At 48.5% G+C, this 22,028-nt stretch overlaps 1 protein-coding gene across 1 annotated transcript in view; it reads right to left on the bottom strand.

The window, feature by feature from the left end:
• Window positions 1-22,028, bottom strand: part of TDRD9 (tudor domain containing 9) — a 2,495,642-nt gene that overhangs the window by 15,287 nt on the left and 2,458,327 nt on the right. The window contains exon 35 of the mRNA XM_086937885.1: window positions 2,386-2,458. Within this exon, the coding sequence (XP_086794011.1) occupies window positions 2,386-2,458 (73 nt within the window). The remainder of the gene's footprint in view (window positions 1-2,385; window positions 2,459-22,028) is intronic.

The following is a 22,028-nucleotide window of genomic DNA, read 5'->3' as shown; positions in this document are numbered from 1 at the left end:
AAAAGTAGATGCAAATGCAAACTAGAAGCCTACAGGCGAAGTGATGACTTTCAGGTGGTGTGTAGTGCAGTTCCTATTTTCCTAATAGGCTCTGCGCATTGGAATAACATAAACAGCAGTGTAGACGTAGGACTGAGGTCATCTAGGTCTCTACTGACTATATTAAACTTAATTTATGTTTGCGCCAGCTAGCTCAGAGGTCACTGGAAACTTTCTTGAATGAATAGGGAGGGATAAGCTCCCCTGGCTCAGACCAGAAGGGATTCAGTTTCCAACAACCTCATAAACATGACAACTTTGTTCCCTCAGAATAAGAGTATATCTCTAGAGTCGTGTGAAAACAATAGACAGCTATTTCACTCAGTCAGCAGTGCATACTTAGTTTCACCAGAAAGCAGAGAAATAGAGAGACAGGCGTTTTCAATAAAAGGTGTTATTTATTGAGCATTCTTCTTACTCATGCAAGAGAAATGAATTGCCACAATTTCAATACTTAAAGTAAAGTAAAGTGAGTACAGTAAAATTAGTATTAGGAAATAATACTGAAAAGCGTTGATATGGTTTCTTAGCCATATGATACTTTAAAATGGATAAAATGTATACATACATAAATACATTGACTAACGTACTCAACTGGTGCTACTAACTAAGCCTACCCCGGTTTACCTGACCTAAGCCTAATACTTGGGAAGGGATGAGTAAGTAGCAGTTTAAGTTAAGTTGGTTAAGATTATTTTTCCAAGAATCTGCATCAAGAATTCTCTTAAGGGTTTAGTCAGCTCCGTACCGTGGTAATAGAATGTGGGAGGTCTGGTATCTCTTTCCTCAGGACTCGATATCCCAGCAACCCGCAAGGGTAGGCTGGAAACATTGGAGCTGGATTTTCTCGGCTGGAGAAAAAGACAGCGTCTCTCTCAGTGCGTCAAACGGGAGGGGCGGCTTCCGTGGGCTCTCGCATCAGCTGGGCTCTCGGGCAAGTAGATGGCGGCTCTGCTCTAAACCACTGTGTGTTTGCTTAAGGCAACTGTTGGTATTTTATACCTGGAAGGTGCCGGGTTTGACGGAAGGTTGGACATAAGACGTCACTAAGAACTAACAGTTCTTCTGAACTTCAGGAGTTCTTGTTCAAATCAAAACAAAAGCAGGGGGATTTCCCGGGCTGCTGGAGGCTTGGTTTGTTTAAAGAACGCGTTGTGCTTTCTAGGAGTCGATGGGAGTAGCCGTGCTGTGCTTTGGACTGCATGGGCTATTACTGAATATGGATCTGATTCTTATGCCTTTATCAGGATATTATTGATTATAACCTCACAAGGGCATAAATCGGGAATACCGAATTAGGGTCCTAGATATAAACACGACAGGTGAAGAGCAAAATAGTACATGGTGAAAAGCGGGATTATCCCTCACAGAATAAGTATAACGCCAGAGTTAGACTGTCATGTCTGCATTGCTCCTCAAGTACTCTGGTAAAGTGCTGTCACCATAACTAATTATGCTGCAAACACAAAAATGTCCCATCCTTAATCTGTAATCATCTAAACACATTGACATCATTTTAATATTTGCTCCTGTGGCCAATCTTTGCCTAACCCAGAATAAACCTCGTTTCAGAAGTTCTTTCATGGTTTCTGCTCAACAGAGGCAAGGAGAAAAATTAGATCAAGACAGAGTACGTCAATTTAAACGCAGTGGCTCACAACTAGGGAGGACATTGGTAAATCTGCAGATTCCGCATCTTTGGACGACTCATTCAGCAATAGGTTCTATAGTAAAATCAGTATGAGTATAACTAACTAAAGAAGTAGAGTGCTGGCTTCAACAAAACAGTTGCATCACTGCTATGCCAAATACTGCAGGCACACTTATCTAACAGGTAATGTTTAGCAAACTAAGGAGGGCACAATGGCCACCAGCTCCTCACCCAAGGAAAGCCAAAGTGGCTGCTTTGCTCCTTGTTTACTGCACACAGATGCCTTTCAGGAAGTAGGTCTGAGTATCTGCACTGCAAAGCTTTATGAAGGATATGATCAATCTAGAAATAATTTGACTACAGGCCAACTCACCTATATTTGCAAAGAGAATATACACCTTACATTTTTCCGTTTTTCTTTTAACCAGCCACATAATGATGAAGGTGCAGTGCCACAATTAAAATAAATAATTTTCAGGATTGACAAGAAACTCTGCATTGGTTCCTCAATCCACAGAGATTATTGGCACCCAGTGAAAGATAATTCAAAAGTACAAAACACAACAATTTTGAGATTCTGTCCAGTCTGCTTATACTGTGTCTGTAGCCACTAAATGCACTCTGAAATCAGAGAATGATCATCTGAAAAAACAAATACGTTACTGAAAGCAAACTTAATAAAACTTTAAAATTACCTGGTTCCACTCATAGGGTCTCTCGTGCCATTTGGGAGTAATGACCTCTCGGTGTTTTTGTTTGCAGATTAAACTAAATCCCACAAAAGAAACAACAATAAAAGATGTTTTATGATCATTCAAAAAAATCACTATCATTCTTAATGTGTCCAGGCATATTTCAAATAGATTATGGCTTAAATAATTCCTCCACAAACATATTTGGCTATACATTATCTAGTGTACCTTTACCCATATTTCTTAAGTCAAGTTGCTAAAATATACAGTTATGCAATACTTTTTATGATTTAAACATCCACAATAACTAAAACTAAAATTAAAAAAGACAAAGATACACACCAAACAATATTTTACATGAAATAATTTTCAGTCTCCAGGGATGACCACAACCTGAGACCCTCTATGCGATTACCTAAGAACATGGACTATATTGCTTTAGCAAATAATAAACAAGCTATGGACTACAGCTGAACTCAACACACGTTTCACATATGGAACTTAAGTTTGAGAATACGATATGCTTCATATGCTGAAAATGCTAATTTAGGAGTATCTTTCTTTTCTGTGCTGAATGTGTACTTTCAGAAGGTCATATGTACTAGGAATTTTGCCTATGTGGACATATTTGTGTACAGACACGAGAAGAATGCATTCTAGAACAAATGTGTAAAAATCAACCCCACAGCGTTTATATTATTAAAAAATCATCTACATTGGGTGTCTGGGAACAATCAGCATTTCTCTAAGCAGTTTCCCTGACATTTCCTCAATTGACTGTTTGCGCTGATGCTGCTTCCTGTTTCCGCTGCCCGAGACCACGGTGCGAGATGCTGAAGTTGCCGGAGTTGCACGTAGACCTAAGGGTAACGGCATTACCGGACTGCGGCTCCATCTCCTCCCTTTTGCAGAGGTTGGCATTGCTGGGGAGCCACACAGTGAGCTGGGTGGAGTTGGCTGAAGTCCCAGAGAGATAGAGACCCGGGAGCAGGATCAGGGATGAGGCTAGTGCTTTGGATGGTTCCCTTCCTTTGGTGCAAAGGCGGCCCACATTAGGCCGGTGCAGCTTATGCCTACGCAGGTCCGCTACCCCTTGTACTTGAATCGAATGGAATTCCACCCTGCATTGTTGTTTATGCACTCACAGTGCTCGGGCGCTGAAGACCGGCGGCCAGAGGCCCCTGGCGGCAGTCATCTTTTTTTCCTGGTGAGGTGAACAGGTGGGGCGGAGAAGAGAACTGGGTGAGGGATGCTTGAACCCAGAGAGCAGGGGAAAGGGCTAGTGCCGCAGAATCCCCTGTGTGGCACAGAGGCAGCCAGCGTTAAGTCAACACAGCTTATGTGCATCCCTCCGTATCAATTTTAGTTGGACTGTTCCCTTTACTGCCATTTTCAACTGCTGCTCCTTGTTCCTCCGCGGGATTGTTTGTGTGTTTGTGTTCCTGGAATGCTCATGCCCCTCTCCTGCGTTAACCACGAGAAGAGAACGGATTTTAATGTAAAAGTTACTTACCTTCGGTAATGTGATATCTAGAAGAGACGCAGTCTAGCCGCAGATTCATTATCTTTTAAATTCTACCCAGGCGCAAGTCTGGATCCGGAAATTTTTCAGCCGTACCTCTGCGCTCCGAGAGACGGCAGCATATGGCTCCGCGATGACGTAGACTCCGGTCATGACATCAGTGGAGCCATATAGGTTCCCCCCCCCCCCCGGTGCACTGACGTCAACAATCGTTAAAACATTAATAAAGAACAAACATCAAATGGTATGTTAATACCAGACATAGATTTTTAAAGAAAAACCCCAATGATTAAAAGCACAGGGTTACGTGAAACCCTCCACCCTGGTGAATAACCATCATGTAAGGGAAGACAACCCTACACTCTACAAACCATTCATCAATGGTAATGTATGGCATGGTAAGAGCAAACTAAACCAATAAAATCACCACCAAGCTGTTTGTTGGATCACACCATTACTTGACATATTGATAGTGCAAATACAAGGCATGATAATACCAAACAAAGACTTTTAAGGAAAGAACAAATAAATCAATACTGCCCACTGGTGTGTAATCCAGTATGAAACAGAAAACACCCTTCACTCTACTGACCACCCACATTTGGAGATGAGAGGTAGGGCCACATCCACACTACTAGTGAAGTAGTGTGGCTCACTGGTTAGAGGCGGCAGACCCGAGAGCAGAGGACGGCCCGGGACCAGGGTTCGATTCCCGGCGCGGCAGGTTTCTGGACCAGGGTCAGCGGACTCGATAATTCTCTCACCTCGGTGCCCACTCTGATCAGCGATCACACTCGGCAACTCTGGGCATTAGCTTGCCTCATCTTCACTAACGGCCCCACCAGACCGCCGGGGATGCCTGGTCTCACCCTGGAGATACCCATTAAGGGACCATCTCTCAGGGAAGCCAGGAAGGGTTTCGCAGCGGTCGAAGCACCTTGGGACCCTACGGGTAAGTAGTGCGCTATATAAATGCCTATACATTTACATACATTTACATACAACAAACCCTATGTGGCAAGGCTAAGAGTTCTGTTGAGTTGATGATGTTGTGAGAAGTTGGCCTGATATATGATGCTCACTAATTCTAGTGATCACCTTGTATCAGTCCAAACAACCCTTATGGTGATTGGTTGTAATTCAACCTTATAGACCAGCTATCCTAATGGTAGCATGGACAAAGCAGTCTTAGGCTAAACTCTTTTGGCATGTGAAGCCAGCTGTTTTACCACATATAACCCCTTGAATACCAAATGAAAGGACACCACACAGGTAGTTATGAAAATAAACAAGATATTTATTAACTAACAAACACCTCTGAACTCTTTATGAGATCAGAGGGCTAAGCACATGACAAGACTCTTAAGAAAAATACGTTAAGTTGCACAATTACGATGTTGCCCTAGGGGCACAACAAACCATATACTAAACAAGAGGTATAAGGAAGTCAATAGAAGGAATGGAGCTGTCCAGAGGCTGTAGGATCGCTGGGACTACACTACCCTAACTTTAGGTAAGTAATAGGAGGCCCATGGAACGCGTGTGCAGAGTGTGAACTCACACGCGAGATGCGTAACAACGTCTATGGACAGTACAGTTCAAGAAAAACGTGAGTATGGACAATCCTGACTAGTTACGACTAAAACGACTGTGAATCTGGACACTAGGAGAGTCAATCTACCCTTGAGAACCGAAATGCTCTTGTTACCTCACCCACGGGCTGCGGGTGCATATGTGCGAAGTCGTGTCGGGTTTCTGCGTTTAAGTCTATGGAGCCTGAAAGGAAAGATGCTGCAGGCGACCAGGAGGGAGATGTCCGATGTGATCCAAGGGTGGATCAGGAATGCTGAAGACCTGAAAGCAGAGGGGACAATGTTCAAAGTTACTAGCCAGTGACTGGAGTGGAACCAGGAAGGATCCAGATGCTGTTGTCGCGATCAGGTGAAGAGTGGACGCTTGACTCTGCAGCCACGAGGACCAGGAGGTGTCTTCGACGGCCAGGATGGAGGCACGAGCTGTCCCACGCAGGCTCTCGCTGTCGGCGGTGTTGGTTCCAGATTCAGCGTCAACAGGCCTTGGCAAAGGCAACCCACGCGGTGAGTAGAAAAGGCGTCTGGTGCGGACCAGGAGGGTTCGGGGTACTTCTCATTTGCAGGGAAGCAAAAGCCAGTCTGGAGCAACCAGACCCGCGGTGTTGATGTTGTGGATCGTCCTCTAGGAGGCCACTAGCCAGCCAGCAAGTGACCAGACAACGCGTCGAGCAGCAAACAGGCAGAAGGGCCCCACGCAGATCTCGTGGATGGTGGAGGGCTGGTCTTCGGTGCAGGAGCTGCTCGTGGGTGGGGCTTCTCAGTCCCCAAAGCACTTCGTCGAGGATACCTCAGAAGTCGTGCTGGAAGCGAAGTGCAGTTTCTCCAAGATGGCCGGTCCCACGTGTCTCGTCGCACCCACGGATCTCAGCTGTGCTGCAGATGTAGGTAGAGGTCGGAGAGGTCTGGGAATCCGGGTCTCGTCGGGCTCTGAAGTCTGGATCCACTCGGGAAGACGACAAAGTGAACCGCTTGAACACTTGATGGTGCCTGCTTGTGCAGGGTGGACACTCCTTGCCCACAAGGGAGATTTCTTCAGTCTTCTGTGGAGCAGAACGTCGAAGTCCAGAGTTTCTTCTTGTAGAGTTTCAAACCAGGATAATTGTAGGAAGGTACATCCTGACTATGGTTGCCCCCAACTTTTTGCCCTGTGTTTTAGCTGGTTTTGGACATAGTCGACCTGGGATCCTGCCAATCAGGACCCCAGGCCTACTGCTCTCTCTTTAAAATGGATTCCATGTACCCTAGGTACATTTCCAATTGGTACTGGGCCATCCTATCAGACCCTGTAACTCAGGGCATAGGTGTACCCAGGGCTGCCAGGGGCTGCAGCATGTATTATGCCACCCCTGGCTGGCCTCTTAAATTTGACACAACTGGCTGCATGACAGCTGGGGCAAAGTCGTGTAAACACGCTTTGCTGTAGGTGTAGTATACCTATACCTAACCCTAAAATGGACACACAGATTCCTATCAGTCACTCCTATGGCAGGCCTTGACAATCCTGAAGGCAGAGTGCTGGGAATCGTGTGAGATGGTGCTCTGGCATGAGCTGAGCCTGTCTGCAGCTTGCGGAACCAAGTCCTAATAGCTGTTCCATGATATCGCATACCATATACTCTTAAGTGCATTATAATCCTCGCGGTTAAATGCTAACTTTGGTATTGCTTTATCAAATTATGTCGAGTAAGGTGTCATACGAATTGGAATACTAACCCCTCGCCAATTCTGGCGACGGGGTTAGCATTCCACCCTTCTAGAGGGACACGACATGTATGTAACTGTGAACCCCGGTTAAAGTTAACTGAAGCCTCAGCTCCACAAAATGGATGCTGCCACCACAGACACGAGTCTGACCCCCTGCAGCTGGGAGTCCTTCCAGCGAGGGGAGCCTGGACAAAGGGTTTCCTGTCGGGGCGGTGCTAGCACCGTCCCAGACATGGTTTTGTGTATCCTGGGTAGGCAGGGCTGTTTTGATAATGCTATGCCAAAGTTAGCAATAACCGCAAGGTTATAATGCACTTAAGAGTATATGGTATAGCATTATCATGGAAACAGCTAAAGGACTTGGTTCCGAAAGCTGCAGACAGGCTCAGCTCATGCCAGAGCACTATCTCACATAATTTCAAGCACTCTACTTCCAGGATTGTTAAGGCCTGACATAGGAGTGACTTATAGGAGTATATGTTTCCATTTTAGGTTTAGATATAGGTATACTATATCTAAAGCAAAGGGTGATTACACCACCTTGCCCCAGCCGATTGATCAGCCAGTTGCGTCAGATTTGGATGGCCAGCCAGGGGTGGCATAATACATGCTGCAGCCCCTGGTAGGCCCTGGGTGCACCTATGCCCTGGGTACCTAAGGTACACTGTACAGGGGCTGATAAGGTGACTCAGTATCCAATTAGATATGTACCTAAGGTACATGGAGTCCATTTTAACAGAGAGGGCAGGAAGCCTGGGGTCCTGAATAGCAGGATCCCAGGCCAACTAAGTCGAAAACCAGCTAAACACTAGGCAAAAAGTTGGGGGTAACCATAGTCAGATATCCACCTTCCTACAGATGTTGCCTCTTTGACCTACTGTTTGTTTATAATTATGCTTAATTTATCACTTTCTATAACATCTTTTAAAATTGTGTATTTTTGACATGTACTGTTATTTACACTTTTTGTGAAATTTGATTGTATTCATATCATCTCCTACATTATCCTTTTACTGTTTTAACCCCTCCGCTGCGCCGAACGTTCCGAGCTGGTGCGGAACGTTCTAATGCGTCGGCGGGGCTGGAACGTTCAGCGGACGTGCGCAGCACTGCAGAGGTAGTGCATGCGACGTCCGCTGAACGTGCGCCGCACGGAAGGGGTTAATGGATATTTGATATCATTATTATTCTTTATTACGCCTTCATGTATTTATGCATTTACAAATAACTGTGTATACGAAGTATTGTTTTTATGATCATATTAATCTTTTCAATAAACCTTTTCTTGAACTTAAAAGAGGTCTGTTGAGTCCCAACATAATTTCAGATAGTGATCGCCACAATGAGGAAAGTTCTGCATTTTTTCAGCTGGTGAGTGCAGAATGTAATCGCTAAAGCCTGGACAACATCTCAATACTATTCACAAACCAGGTGAATTGTGCTTTGTTTTAGCGACACCTTTAAGCAGTTTATTGATCGGTGTCAGAGTGAAGCTTACGTGAGATTAACAATCGGTGTGCCGGAAGTAGGGCTGTGGCAATTCCGTTCTGAAACATCCATTTGTGTCCTTGCATTGCAACTATTTTAATTTTCTTTTTTCTGCTGTCAGTACACCATATCTAACCCATCTACGGTCACTCTTGAAGTCACCAATACATACAATGGCAGAAAAACCAAAACAACTGAAGCCATGGAGATGATTTTATGAAATGTGTTATATTTGGCAGCTTTTAAAATGCCAGCAGACATGAAAGGTGTATATCTGGCCAGAGCCATCGCTCAGCCGCTACTTTTTGTATACACATATCTTTATTGGTTTTTAACATATAACAATGGTGTGAGTGGGGAATTACCTACATCCAAGAACATATACAACAGAGTTACGGAGCCATAACAGTATCCCAAGTGCCCCATAGCAAGAACCTTCGCTCAACCCGGACTTTACTTGAGAATAGAACTAGACCTCCCGAAGATAAGTAGGGCCCAAACCCCGTTCTTCCTTTTGCAGCTACAGTTCTGAGCGTCACATAAGGGGCTCAAAGACCACTCTCTGGAGTGCTCTGCAATTTGTAGCTGCAGTTCTGAGCTTCACAAGATGCTTCACTTATAAGTATTAAAAAGGAAGGTTTAAGCCTGGCAAAAGATTTATTTTGCCAGGTCAAAACAGCAGTTAAAAACTACGCTACAGGCTTCAGTGGCAGGCCCGAGAAGTTTTTTTGACAATCTTACTTTAGTAGGTTGCACAATAAGACTGCATCCTACTTGTCAGATTTAGTTTACAGGTCCTGGGTACATGTAGGACTATTTACTCTGGAGGCATAAGTAAATTAAATGTACCAATCAGCTGTCATCCAATTTTTACCAAATTTGGAAGGGGGAGAACTAACACATTTCCACTGGTTAACAGAAGTAAAATGTGCAGTCATAAAAGCCAACACAAATGGGTTCAGCAAAGGTAGGCAAAAAACGGGGGTGACCCTGGTGAAAGGGCCAAGTCCAACATAAGGCATTTAGCTGATTACTGTTGCAGCCCTGTTCTAATTGAGTTTTGAGAGCGATGTGCGGTGAAGAGGTATTGTACAATTTGGAGATTACCATTTTCCTTGAGTGTGGCTTTCATTTGCCACTTACTCTCACATCACTCTTTCGAAAGGGGCTGCATACTTTAAGTTACTTTTCTCATGATTAAGGAAGTGACAATGGGGGGCAGCATTAGTGGGAGAGGTGGAGAGGCTGTCGGCGACTGGCGTACCCTGGGATGCCCAAAAGGGGAAGCTGGCTGTGGGAATAGCCACATGTGTTGAGCAGCACCCTCGCTGTCCCCAACTAAGGTCTGTTTGGTAGAAGATGGCTGGTGTGGGCTGATGCAACAAGATAACGTGGTTAATTACTGCAAGTCCAGGCTTTGTTTCCCTTCCAGATTCTTTTTTTAAATGTTATTATAAATGTCATTACAATTAAGAGAACAGTACAAATGACAGTGTCCTGTTGAATGGGTCCAGAGTTCTCTCAGTTCAAAGACTCCCACCTCCTCTGGGGTCCATAGCAAATGATGGCACACACACTATTGGCAATAATCGAACTTCCAGCTCATCCTCCCCTCCAAATAAACCCTAAAAACAACTGAGGGAGTAAGGGTGGCGAGTGAAGGATTAGGTCATATTGCGCCGTTTTAGCCTTGGGTTAGTGAAATCATGTTGTCAAAGTCTGGTGGCTCAGTGAAAGAAAGGATTCCTGGCAAGTGTGGATTAATGGGGTTCTTTTTCTAGGTTGGTGGTAAATGCTCTTCTTTGCACTGCTTTGGATAAGGAGCATTGGTTAAATTAGTGTGGAGAATTAAAGCTCCTATGTTGAAATTTTGAAAAGTAGTCACCTAATGGTTGCCATCTTAGTGTGAATCAGTTGAGATTGTGAGTTCTGTGAGCTGCCCCATAGCCATGTACACCTCATCTATTGAACCATATTGTGACTGGGATGGGTCACTCCTTGGTCTTTCCGCCAATGTTATGTGCATTATTCCGACCTAGGCATTAGATATCATACCATCTAGTTTATCAGGTCGAATCCCAATAAATGTTTGCTCTTGGGTATTGGAAACTGGATTGCCCAGGGTCCCTTTATAAGTCCTAGGATACCTTTCATAATTGTTTCCCAATCGCAGTGTCAACCCTTAACCGACTGCGGCAAGCTAATTTTCCACCAATACATTTGCTTGTAAGTGGATTCCCTGTGTGAGATTCTACGAAAGACCTTTAAGATATCTATTCAGACACCGCCACCATTAAGCAGAGGAATTATTTTCTAGAATAGATTCTCACTTGTCCTTAAAGGCATACTTTCCTGCCTTTTTGATTTAGTAAAAGCAATTGACCTGTGTTGGAGATCAGACCCTTAATGAACAAGTTACTTACCTTCGGTAACGATATATCTGTAAGAAACATTAGTTGGTGTTAGATTCCTTACCTTAGAATATCCCCAGGCGTCAGTCTGGATCCGGAAACTTTTGCGTAGCAGTACCCCTGCGCGTCGGTAGGCGTCGTCTGCAGGCGTCCCCTGCGGCTCCGCGTTCGTCGTTGGCGTCGTGCGCCGTGATGACTGTGAGAAGTTGGCCCGATATGCAACGTTCGCTATTCTAGCGACCGCTATGTATCGTTCCAACGACCCTTATGGTGTTTGGTTGTAAGTCAACCTATAGACCAGCTATCCTAGTAGCGTGGATACGAGCAGTCTAAGGCTAAAGACTCGAGAGGGCGTGTTAAGCCAGCTGTTTACCACACATGTACCCCTTGAACACCCAGTGAAAGGACACCACACAAGTGTTATGAAAATAAACAGTATATTTATTAAGAATCACAACAGCCCTGTACTCTTTATGAGGACAGGGTACTAAGCACAAACCAAATCTCTTTAGCAAATACTTCAAGTGCACAATTAAAACAAGTGTCCGAGGACACGGAAAGATTAAGGTCTCGGGCGGACCCGATAAGGCAAGTCGGAAGCGAGGGACTCAGGACCCTAGAGTAAGGAGGCTATGCAGGCACCGAAATGCCAAGTTACCTAGCCACGAGGGCTGCGGCTGCACAAGTCTTACAGGCGTCGGGGTCTTCGCTGACGAGCCAGGAGCCGGAAGAAAAGGAGTTGCTGGCCGGCGACCAGTGCTGAATAGTTCGTAGAGATCCAAGCCTGGATCGGAGATTGATGAAACCTGAAAGCAGAGGGGACCAAGTTCGTACTACTAGCCAGTAGTCAGAGGGTACCAGGAAGGCACCGGTTGGCCGTCACCTCGACCAGGTGAGTGGGCGACGCTAGGCTCTGCAGTCTCACGGACCAGGAGGCGTTGTCGGCGACCACGGTGGAGGTGCGAGCTGTCCCACGAAGGATGATGCTGTCGGCGTCGCTGGGCCCAGGATGGGGCAACAAGCCTTGGCAGTTCTCAGGGCCACGTGGTGGGCCTAAGATGGCATCTTGAGTGGACCAGGAGGGTCTGGGGTGCTTCTCGCAAAGATGGAAGCAAGGGCCAGTCTGGAGCAACCAGACCAGCAGTGATGATTCTCGGATGTCGTCACAGAAGGACACAAGCCAGCGGCTAGTGACCAGACAACGTGCTGAGCAGCGAGCAGAAGGGCCCCACGCAGATCGTGGAGATGCTGGGGAGACTGCACTTCGGTGCTGGAGCGGCTCAGGGTCGGGGCTTCTCGGACCCCAGAGCACTCACCAGAGAGTTACCTCGATGGTCGTGCTGGTTTTTAAGAGCGTGCAGGTTCTGATGATGGCCGGTCCCTCGAGGTCTCGTCGCACCCACAGATCACAGCTGAGCTGATGACGTGGGTAGAGGTCAGAGGTGCCAGGGAAGCCGGTTCTCGTCGAGCTGGGCCGTCGGATTCCTTGAGGAAGGACTTACAGCAAACCGCAGAGTTCTTAGTTGGTGCCCGCTGATGCAGGGTGACTACTCCTTAGTCACAAGGGAGAAATCTTGAGAAGAGTCTTGAATGTCCTTTCGTAGAAAGTAGTTCTTGAATCAAAGATGATCTAATTTGGAAGGGTCCCCGCTCCGGTCTTTATTCTAAAGAAAGGGGTGGGTACATGACTAGGTCCTGCCCTAAGGGTGGGACCAGGAAGGGGGGTAGTTACACCCCTCTCCCCTGCCGGACTTTCCCCAGGCCAGGGCTGTCGCCCCTGGAACTGGTTCTAACCGGCAGATGCGTAGTGAGCACCGGGGTGCCACTCCGCAGTCACCTTCTCGCCAAAGCCCTACCTACCCAGAATACACAAACCCTGTCTGGGACGGTGCGAACACCGCCCTCGACAGGAAACCCTTTGTCCAAGTGCTCCTCGCTGGAAGGACTCCCAGCAGCAGGAGGTCAGACTCGTGTCTGTGGTGGCAGCATCCATTTTGTGGAGCTGAGGGTTCAGTTAACTTTAACCGGGGTTCACAGTTACGTACATGTCGTGTCCCTCTAGAAGGGTGGGATGCTAACCTCGTCGCCAGAATTGGTGAGAGGGCAGCACCCCGATTCGTATGACACCTTACTCGACATGCCTTGATAACGCGACACCGGAGTTACCGATATGGTACGCGTTATCATGGAACAGCTATTGGGTCTTGATTCCGCAAGCTGCAACCGGGCTCGGCTCTGGCCTGAACCTAGCTCACACGAGCCCACGCACTCTGCCTTCAGGATTGTTAAGGCCTGCCATAGGAGTGACTGATAGGAACTCGGGTGTCCATTGTATGGTTAGATATAGAACTACTATACCTAAAGCAAAGGGTGATTACACGACTTCGCCCCAGCTGTCATGCAGCCAGTTGTGTCAAATTTAGGAGGCCAGCCAGGGGTGGCATAATACATGCTGCAGCCCCTGGCGGCCCTGGGTACACCTATGCCCTGGGTTACAGGGTCTGATAAGGTGGCCCAGTACCAATTGGTAGATGCACCTAGGGTACATATCGTAATTTAGAAAGAGAACAGCCAGGCTGTGGGTCTGATTAGCAGGCCCACAGCCAGAGAAAGTCGTAAACCAGTGAAACAAAAGCAAAAAATCTGGGTGATCATAGGATTGCAGACCCTACTCTCCTACATGACCCCCCCCCCCCCAAACGTCGGAACAATAAGCTAACCTTGACCAGGTGAGTCTTCTTGTTCTAAGTGGAAATATCTGGAGAGTCCATCGGCATTGCCATGATCAGTACCAGGTCTATGTTCCACTGTAAAGTCCATCCCCTGTAGGGAAATGGACCACCTAAGCAGTTTGGGGTTTTCACCCTTCATCTGATTTAGCCACAAGAGGGGCTTATGGTCGGTCTGAATCTTGAAGTGAGTACCAAACAAGTATGGCCTCAGCTTCTTCAGGGCCCAAACCACAGCAAAGGCCTCCCTCTCAATAGCTGACCAATTCTTCTCTCTAGGGGTCAGCCTTCTGCTTATAAAAGCAATGGGCTGGTCTTGACCATCAAAATTCAGTTGAGAAAGAACAGCTCCCACACCCAACTCAGAAGCATCTGTTTGGACAATGAATGGTTTGGAGTAGTCCGGACTCTTGAGGATAGGCGCCGTGCACATGGCCTGCTTTAGGTCATCGAATGCTTTTTGACAGCTCACTGTCCACTGAACCTTTTTTGGCATTTTCTTACTTGTCAGTTCGTTTAATGGTGTCACAATTGAACCATAGTTCCTGACAAACTTCCTATAGTAACCAGTCAGGCCCAAGAAAGCTCGAACCTGAGTCTGGGTGGTTGGAGGAGCCCAGTCCCTGATTGACTGTATCTTGCTCTCCAGTGGCTGAACCTGACCTCCACCTACAAGGTGGACCAGGTGATCCTCCCAGGTGGAGCTAAAGACAGCGATATCGTCAAGATACGCCGCACAGAAGTCATCCAGCCCAGTAAGGACGTGATTCACCAACCGTTGGAAGGTGGCAGGTGCATTTTTCAGACCAAAGGGCATTACCACGAACTGATAATGCCCACCAGGGGTCGAAAATGCGGTTTTAGGCTTGGCGTCCTCAGCTAACCTGATTTGCCAATACCCTGCTGTCAGGTCAAACGTACTTAAGTAGTTGGCCGAAGCCAATCTATCGATAAGCTCGTCTGCCCTTGGTATTGGGTGGGCGTCAGTCTTAGTGACTGCATTGAGACCCCTGTAGTCTACGCAAAACCTCATCTCTTTCTTACCACCCTGGGTGTGAGGTTTCGGCACTAGAACTACGGGACTAGCCCAAGGGCTATCCGAGGGTTCAATGACTCCCAGCTCCAACATTTTCTGCACTTCACTTTTGATGCAGTCTCTAACGTGATCAGGCTGCCTGTAGATTTTACTCTTTACGGGCAAGCTGTCACCAGTGTCGACCTCATGGGTGCACCAATCGGTCTGACTGGGTGTCAGAGAAAACAGATGTCGGAACGACTGAAGAACCTGTTTACAGTCGCTCTGTTGATGTTCGGAGAGGCTGCCACAAAAGACAACACCATCTACCGAGCCATCGTCAGGATTCTGAGTGAGCAGGTCGGGGAGAGGGTCACTCTCCTCTTCCTGTCCCTCATCTAGGGCCATGAGCAAACTCATGTCCTTCCTGTCGACATATGCTTTTAGCCTGTTGACATGAAGCACCCTGTGGGGGCTCCGGGGAGTTCCCAGGTCGACCAGGTAGGTGACCTCTCCCTTTTTCTCCAGGATGGTGTAGGGCCCGGACCATTTGTCCTTGAGTGCTGCTGGGGCCACTGGCTCCAACACCCACACCTTCTGTCCGGGCTGGTAAACAGTCAAGACATCCTTTTGGTCATGCCAAGCTTTTTGGAGTTCTTGGCTGGCCTTAAGGTTTTCAGATGCCTTTTCCATGTACTCAGCCATCCGCGAGCGGAGGCCAAGCACATAGTCCACTATGTTGGCTGCAGGCTTTTTGAGAGGTCTCTCCCATCCTTCCTTCACCAAACACAGGGGTCCCCTTACAGGATGCCCGTACAGAAGTTCAAAAGGGCTGTAGCCAACCCCCTTCTGTGGGACTTCTCTGTAGGCGAACAAGAGGCAGGGGATCAGGACGTCCCATCTACGCCGAAGCTTTTCCGGTAGTCCATGAATCATCCCTTTTAGGGTCCTGTTGAATCTCTCAACAAGCCCATTGCATTGTGGATGATAGGGTGTAGTGAACTTGTAGTTAACACCACATTCCTTCCACATAGCAGTTAAGTAGCTCGACATGAAGTTTGCACCTCTGTCGGAGACGACCTCCTTAGGGAAGCCCACTCTGGAGAACACTCCAACTAGGGCTCTTGCCACAACAGGTGCTGTAGTGGTCCTAAGGGGAATAGCTTCAGGATACCTGGTGGCATGATCCACTACCACCAGTATAAACTTGTGCCCTGATGCTGTAGGTGGTTCCATGGGACCGACGATGTCGATCCCCACCCGTTCAAAGGGCACCCCCACCACAGGCATTGGTATAAGGGGGGCCTTTGTCGTGCCACCTGACTTACCACTGGCTTGGCAAGTGACACAGGAGCGGCAAAACTCCTTGGTATCCTCGTTCATGTGAGGCCAGTGAAAGTGTGAGACAAGCCTGTCCCACGTTTTCGTCTGGCCTAAGTGACCTGCTAAGGGAATCTCGTGGGCCAAGGTAAGTAGGAAACCACGCTGAGACAAGGGTACAACCAGCCTCCTGGTCATGCCAGGCTTGGGGTCTCTTGACTCAGTGTACAGGAGTCCATCTTCCCAGTATACCTTGTGGGTACCTGTGGCGTTCCCAGCAGCCTCAGCAGCAGCCTGCTGTCTGAGGGGTTCAAGAGAAGGGCAGTCTAACTGGTCCTTCCCCAGGTCTTCCCTTGAGGGTCCCCCTGAACCCAAGAATTCAACTTGATCAAGTTCGAATTCCCTTGGCTCAGTTTCCCTCAATTCCTGTAGGTCAGCCTCCTCTGAGACTTGATCCTCGACCTGGGGCAAGGGGGAAGGCGCAGCCTTAACCCTACTGCTCTTTTTCTTGGGAGGTGTCTGGTCTGTTGTTCCAGGATCCAGCACCTGTCCAGTGGGGCATTTCCTGACCTGTGACCTAGTCACAGCGAACACATGTGCTAGCAAACCTAACATTTCCATGTGAGTCCGGTGCTCCACTTCTGACCATTGTGACGACTCCAAATCATTGCCCAACAAACAATCCACTGGGAGGTCTGGACTAACTACAACCTTCTTTTGGCCAGTTACCCCTCCCCAGGAGAAAGCTACAATTGCCATACTGTGATTGGTAGTGACATTGCTTGCATTGGTCACCAGGAATTCTGTACCTGGCATGATCTGTCCAGGGTCCACAAAGTTAGGCGTCACCATGGTGACGCTGGCATAAGTGTCCCTATAGGCCTGAGCCATCTTTCCATTTATGAAAGGCGTCTGTCGGTATTTGCCCAGAGTATTGGGGCTTACGTCAGGGGATACGTCTGCGTCCCCTGTACTGACAAGGACAGCCTGAGTGAGTGTGCCAACTAAGTTGTCACGCCCCTCAGAACCCAGGGTTAACCCTACTAAACCCTTGGGAGGCGCACTACCACTGCTGACTGTACTAGGGGGCACAGGTGCCTTAGGGGCTGCAGTGGCAGGAGTCTGCCCTCCTCCTTTCTTGGTGCACTCACTAAACCAGTGAGACTTACTTTTACAGTACTGGCACCATCTTTTGGATTGGCCTTCTTTCTTCTTTTGGGGAGCCTGACCCCCACCCTCTTTGGGTTGTTGGGGACCTGTCGAAGACTTCTGGTCATTTTGTTCCCCTTTAGAATCTTTACCCTTCTGGTCTGCTTTCTTCTGACCACCTTGATTCTGGCCCTGGTTCTGCTTAACTCTTGTACGAACCCATCTGTCTGCCTTCTTTCCCAATTCTTGGGGAGAGGTCAGATTCGAGTCGACAAGATGCTGATGCAACAACTGGTTCTGACAATTGTTTAAAATTTGTTCTCTCATCATCAAATTATACAATCCTTGATAATCAGTAACCTTACTGCCCAGCAACCAGCCCTCAAAAGCCTTAGTGGCACAATCGACGAAATCAGACCAATCTTGAGACTGCGTTTTCTGGGTATCCCTGAACAGCACCCTGTACTGCTCAGTGGTTAGGCCGAACCCTTCAACGAGTGTATTTTTCAAGATTTGGTAATTGTTAGCATCCTCCACCCTTGTGGTGAGGAGCTTGTCTCTTCCTTTGCCTTCAAAGGAGAGCCACAAGATAGCTGCCCACTGACTCTGGGGAACACCCTGCACAGTGCAGGCCCTCTCCAGTGCAGTAATCCATTTGTGGATGTCGTCCCCTTGTTTAAAGGGGGGCACTATCTTACCAAGGTGTTTCGTATCAAAACTCTTTTCCCTATTACTAGGTACATTGCTGCCACCAGTGGGGACTACCCCACTTAACTGTTGCTCTCTAGCAAAGGCAAGCCTTTCTTTGGCCAGGGCAAGTTCTTCCCTTTCAATCCTCAGATTAGCTGCCCTTTCCTTAGCTTCGTACACTCTCCTCTGAGGGGATGTCATCCCTCTTTGAGAAGAGTTGTGAGAGCCATTGGTTCGAAGGGATCCGCCAGAGTCTCTTGACAGAGATCGGGCTCGTCCATTCCCAATGTTAAGCTGACCTGATAGTGGCCCCAGGGGTCCCCCAGTACCGCTATCATGTTTGCTTAAGTTGGACCTGCTTAGTCTGACGACTTCTACCTGTCCCTTATCTGCCTCATCCCCAGAGAGATCCTCATCCTCATCCTCCTCCACATCCTCGTTCTCAGTTGCGAGGTGAATGAGGTCAGGATCGTCTCGGGTTCCCTCGAGGGGAGGCATGTCTCCTTCTGGATTAGAAGAGCTACGAAGTTTCTCAGCTCTCCTGGCATCATAAGTCTCCAAGAGACCAATCAGAAAGGACGTTGTGGGGTTAGACCCCTGCTGAATCTTCCTGGAGTGACACAGTCGTCTTAACTCCTTGAAGCTCAGCACAGTATATCCTGAAGGGATGACCTGTGGAGGGTCAACTGACACAAGGGGAGACCCAGAGTTTCCTCCTTTGTCCGACATACTGGTTCTAGTGTGGTGTAAGTGATGCACCTACCTACACTACGTGTTTACCTACTGTACCCTCTCTAAGAGTTGTAGCCAAGGTGTGCTAAGCCTTGAGGAGCTACAACAGCTGGTTCAGTAGAACTCAGAGTATTCTAAGCTTTTAGTTATATGTACTAACAGTACTTGTGCGATCTTTCAACAAGATATTCTTAGGATACGTGTGGTAAAACAACAGCAAGCTCAAATCCCACCGCTGCCACCAATGTGAGAAGTTGGCCCGATATGCAACGTTCGCTATTCTAGCGACCGCTATGTATCGTTCCAACGACCCTTATGGTGTTTGGTTGTAAGTCAACCTATAGACCAGCTATCCTAGTAGCGTGGATACGAGCAGTCTAAGGCTAAAGACTCGAGAGGGCGTGTTAAGCCAGCTGTTTACCACACATGTACCCCTTGAACACCCAGTGAAAGGACACCACACAAGTGTTATGAAAATAAACAGTATATTTATTAAGAATCACAACAGCCCTGTACTCTTTATGAGGACAGGGTACTAAGCACAAACCAAATTTCTTTAGCAAATACTTCAAGTGCACAATTAAAACAAGTGTCCGAGGACACGGAAAGATTAAGGTCTCGGGCGGACCCGATAAGGCAAGTCGGAAGCGAGGGACTCAGGACCCTAGAGTAAGGAGGCTATGCAGGCACCGAAATGCCGAGTTACCTAGCCACGAGGGCTGCGGCTGCACAAGTCTTACAGGCGTCGGGGTCTTCGCTGACGAGCCAGGAGCCGGAAGAAAAGGAGTTGCTGGCCGGCGACCAGTGCTGAATAGTTCGTAGAGATCCAAGCCTGGATCGGAGATTGATGAAACCTGAAAGCAGAGGGGACCAAGTTCGTACTACTAGCCAGTAGTCAGAGGGTACCAGGAAGGCACCGGTTGGCCGTCACCTCGACCAGGTGAGTGGGCGACGCTAGGCTCTGCAGTCTCACGGACCAGGAGGCGTTGTCGGCGACCACGGTGGAGGTGCGAGCTGTCCCACGAAGGATGATGCTGTCGGCGTCGCTGGGCCCAGGATGGGGCAACAAGCCTTGGCAGTTCTCAGGGCCACGTGGTGGGCCTAAGATGGCGTCTTGAGTGGACCAGGAGGGTCCGGGGTGCTTCTCGCAAAGATGGAAGCAAGGGCCAGTCTGGAGCAACCAGACCAGCAGTGATGATTCTCGGATGTCGTCACAGAAGGACACAAGCCAGCGGCTAGTGACCAGACAACGTGCTGAGCAGCGAGCAGAAGGGCCCCACGCAGATCGTGGAGATGCTGGGGAGACTGCACTTCGGTGCTGGAGCGGCTCAGGGTCGGGGCTTCTCGGACCCCAGAGCACTCACCAGAGAGTTACCTCGATGGTCGTGCTGGTTTTTAAGAGCGTGCAGGTTCTGATGATGGCCGGTCCCTCGAGGTCTCGTCGCACCCACAGATCACAGCTGAGCTGATGACGTGGGTAGAGGTCAGAGGTGCCAGGGAAGCCGGTTCTCGTCGAGCTGGGCCGTCGGATTCCTTGAGGAAGGACTTACAGCAAACCGCAGAGTTCTTAGTTGGTGCCCGCTGATGCAGGGTGACTACTCCTTAGTCACAAGGGAGAAATCTTGAGAAGAGTCTTGAATGTCCTTTCGTAGAAAGTAGTTCTTGAATCAAAGATGATCTAATTTGGAAGGGTCCCCGCTCCGGTCTTTATTCTAAAGAAAGGGGTGGGTACATGACTAGGTCCTGCCCTAAGGGTGGGACCAGGAAGGGGGGTAGTTACACCCCTCTCCCCTGCCGGACTTTCCCCAGGCCAGGGCTGTCGCCCCTGGAACTGGTTCTAACCGGCAGATGCGTAGTGAGCACCGGGGTGCCACTCCGCAGTCACCTTCTCGCCAAAGCCCTACCTACCCAGAATACACAAACCCTGTCTGGGACGGTGCGAACACCGCCCTCGACAGGAAACCCTTTGTCCAAGTGCTCCTCGCTGGAAGGACTCCCAGCAGCAGGAGGTCAGACTCGTGTCTGTGGTGGCAGCATCCATTTTGTGGAGCTGAGGCTTCAGTTAACTTTAACCGGGGTTCACAGTTACGTACATGTCGTGTCCCTCTAGAAGGGTGGGATGCTAACCTCGTCGCCAGAATTGGTGAGAGGGCAGCACCCCGATTCGTATGACACCTTACTCGACATGCCTTGATAACGCGACACCGGAGTTACCGATATGGTACGCGTTATCATGGAACAGCTATTGGGTCTTGATTCCGCAAGCTGCAACCGGGCTCGGCTCGGGCCTGAACCTAGCTCACACGAGCCCACGCACTCTGCCTTCAGGATTGTTAAGGCCTGCCATAGGAGTGACTGATAGGAACTCGGGTGTCCATTGTATGGTTAGATATAGAACTACTATACCTAAAGCAAAGGGTGATTACACAACTTCGCCCCAGCTGTCATGCAGCCAGTTGTGTCAAATTTAGGAGGCCAGCCAGGGGTGGCATAATACATGCTGCAGCCCCTGGCGGCCCTGGGTACACCTATGCCCTGGGTTACAGGGTCTGATAAGGTGGCCCAGTACCAATTGGTAGATGCACCTAGGGTACATATCGTAATTTAGAAAGAGAACAGCCAGGCTGTGGGTCTGATTAGCAGGCCCACAGCCAGAGAAAGTCGTAAACCAGTGAAACAAAAGCAAAAAATCTGGGTGATCATAGGATTGCAGACCCTACTCTCCTACGTGCGCCGTGATGACGTCGCTGGAGTATATAGACGCCGCCTCCGCGCGCTGACGTCAGTTCTTTGCACACAGCATTTCCGCGCCAGGAGACGCAGAGCCATGAGAGAACCAACACTGGTGCCATGTAAAAACTAGGGCCCTGAAAGGGATGACCTTAACCCTAGGTATCAGTTCGCAGAACGGGGAGGATGGGTGGGTTCGGTAAGGAATCTAACACCAACTAATGTTTCTTACAGATATATCGTTACCGAAGGTAAGTAACTTGTTCATCTGAAAGAAACACGTTAGTGTTAGATTCCTTACCTTAGAATACATACCCCAGCAATACCAACCCCGGTGGTGGGTCTGCGAACCAATACAAAACTACACCAGAAAGTCCTGGAGGACAGAACGCCAAAGAAGCCATCCCTCCGGACTTGACTGTCCAGGCAGTAGTGCCTCGCAAAGGTGTGCAGCGAGGCCCACGTAGCCGCTTGGCAAATGTCCTGCAAGGGGACTCCCCGGCCCAGGGCAGTAGTAGCCGCCGTGGCCCGAGTGGAATGGGCCCTCAGCCCAACAGGAGGCTC

Source organism: Lissotriton vulgaris, chromosome 9, assembly GCF_964263255.1.
Source record: "Lissotriton vulgaris chromosome 9, aLisVul1.2, whole genome shotgun sequence".
In the NCBI taxonomy this organism is placed as follows: domain Eukaryota; kingdom Metazoa; phylum Chordata; class Amphibia; order Caudata; family Salamandridae; genus Lissotriton; species Lissotriton vulgaris.
Note: the sequence above shows the minus strand (reverse complement) of the source record. Positions and strands in the feature narration are given on the sequence as shown.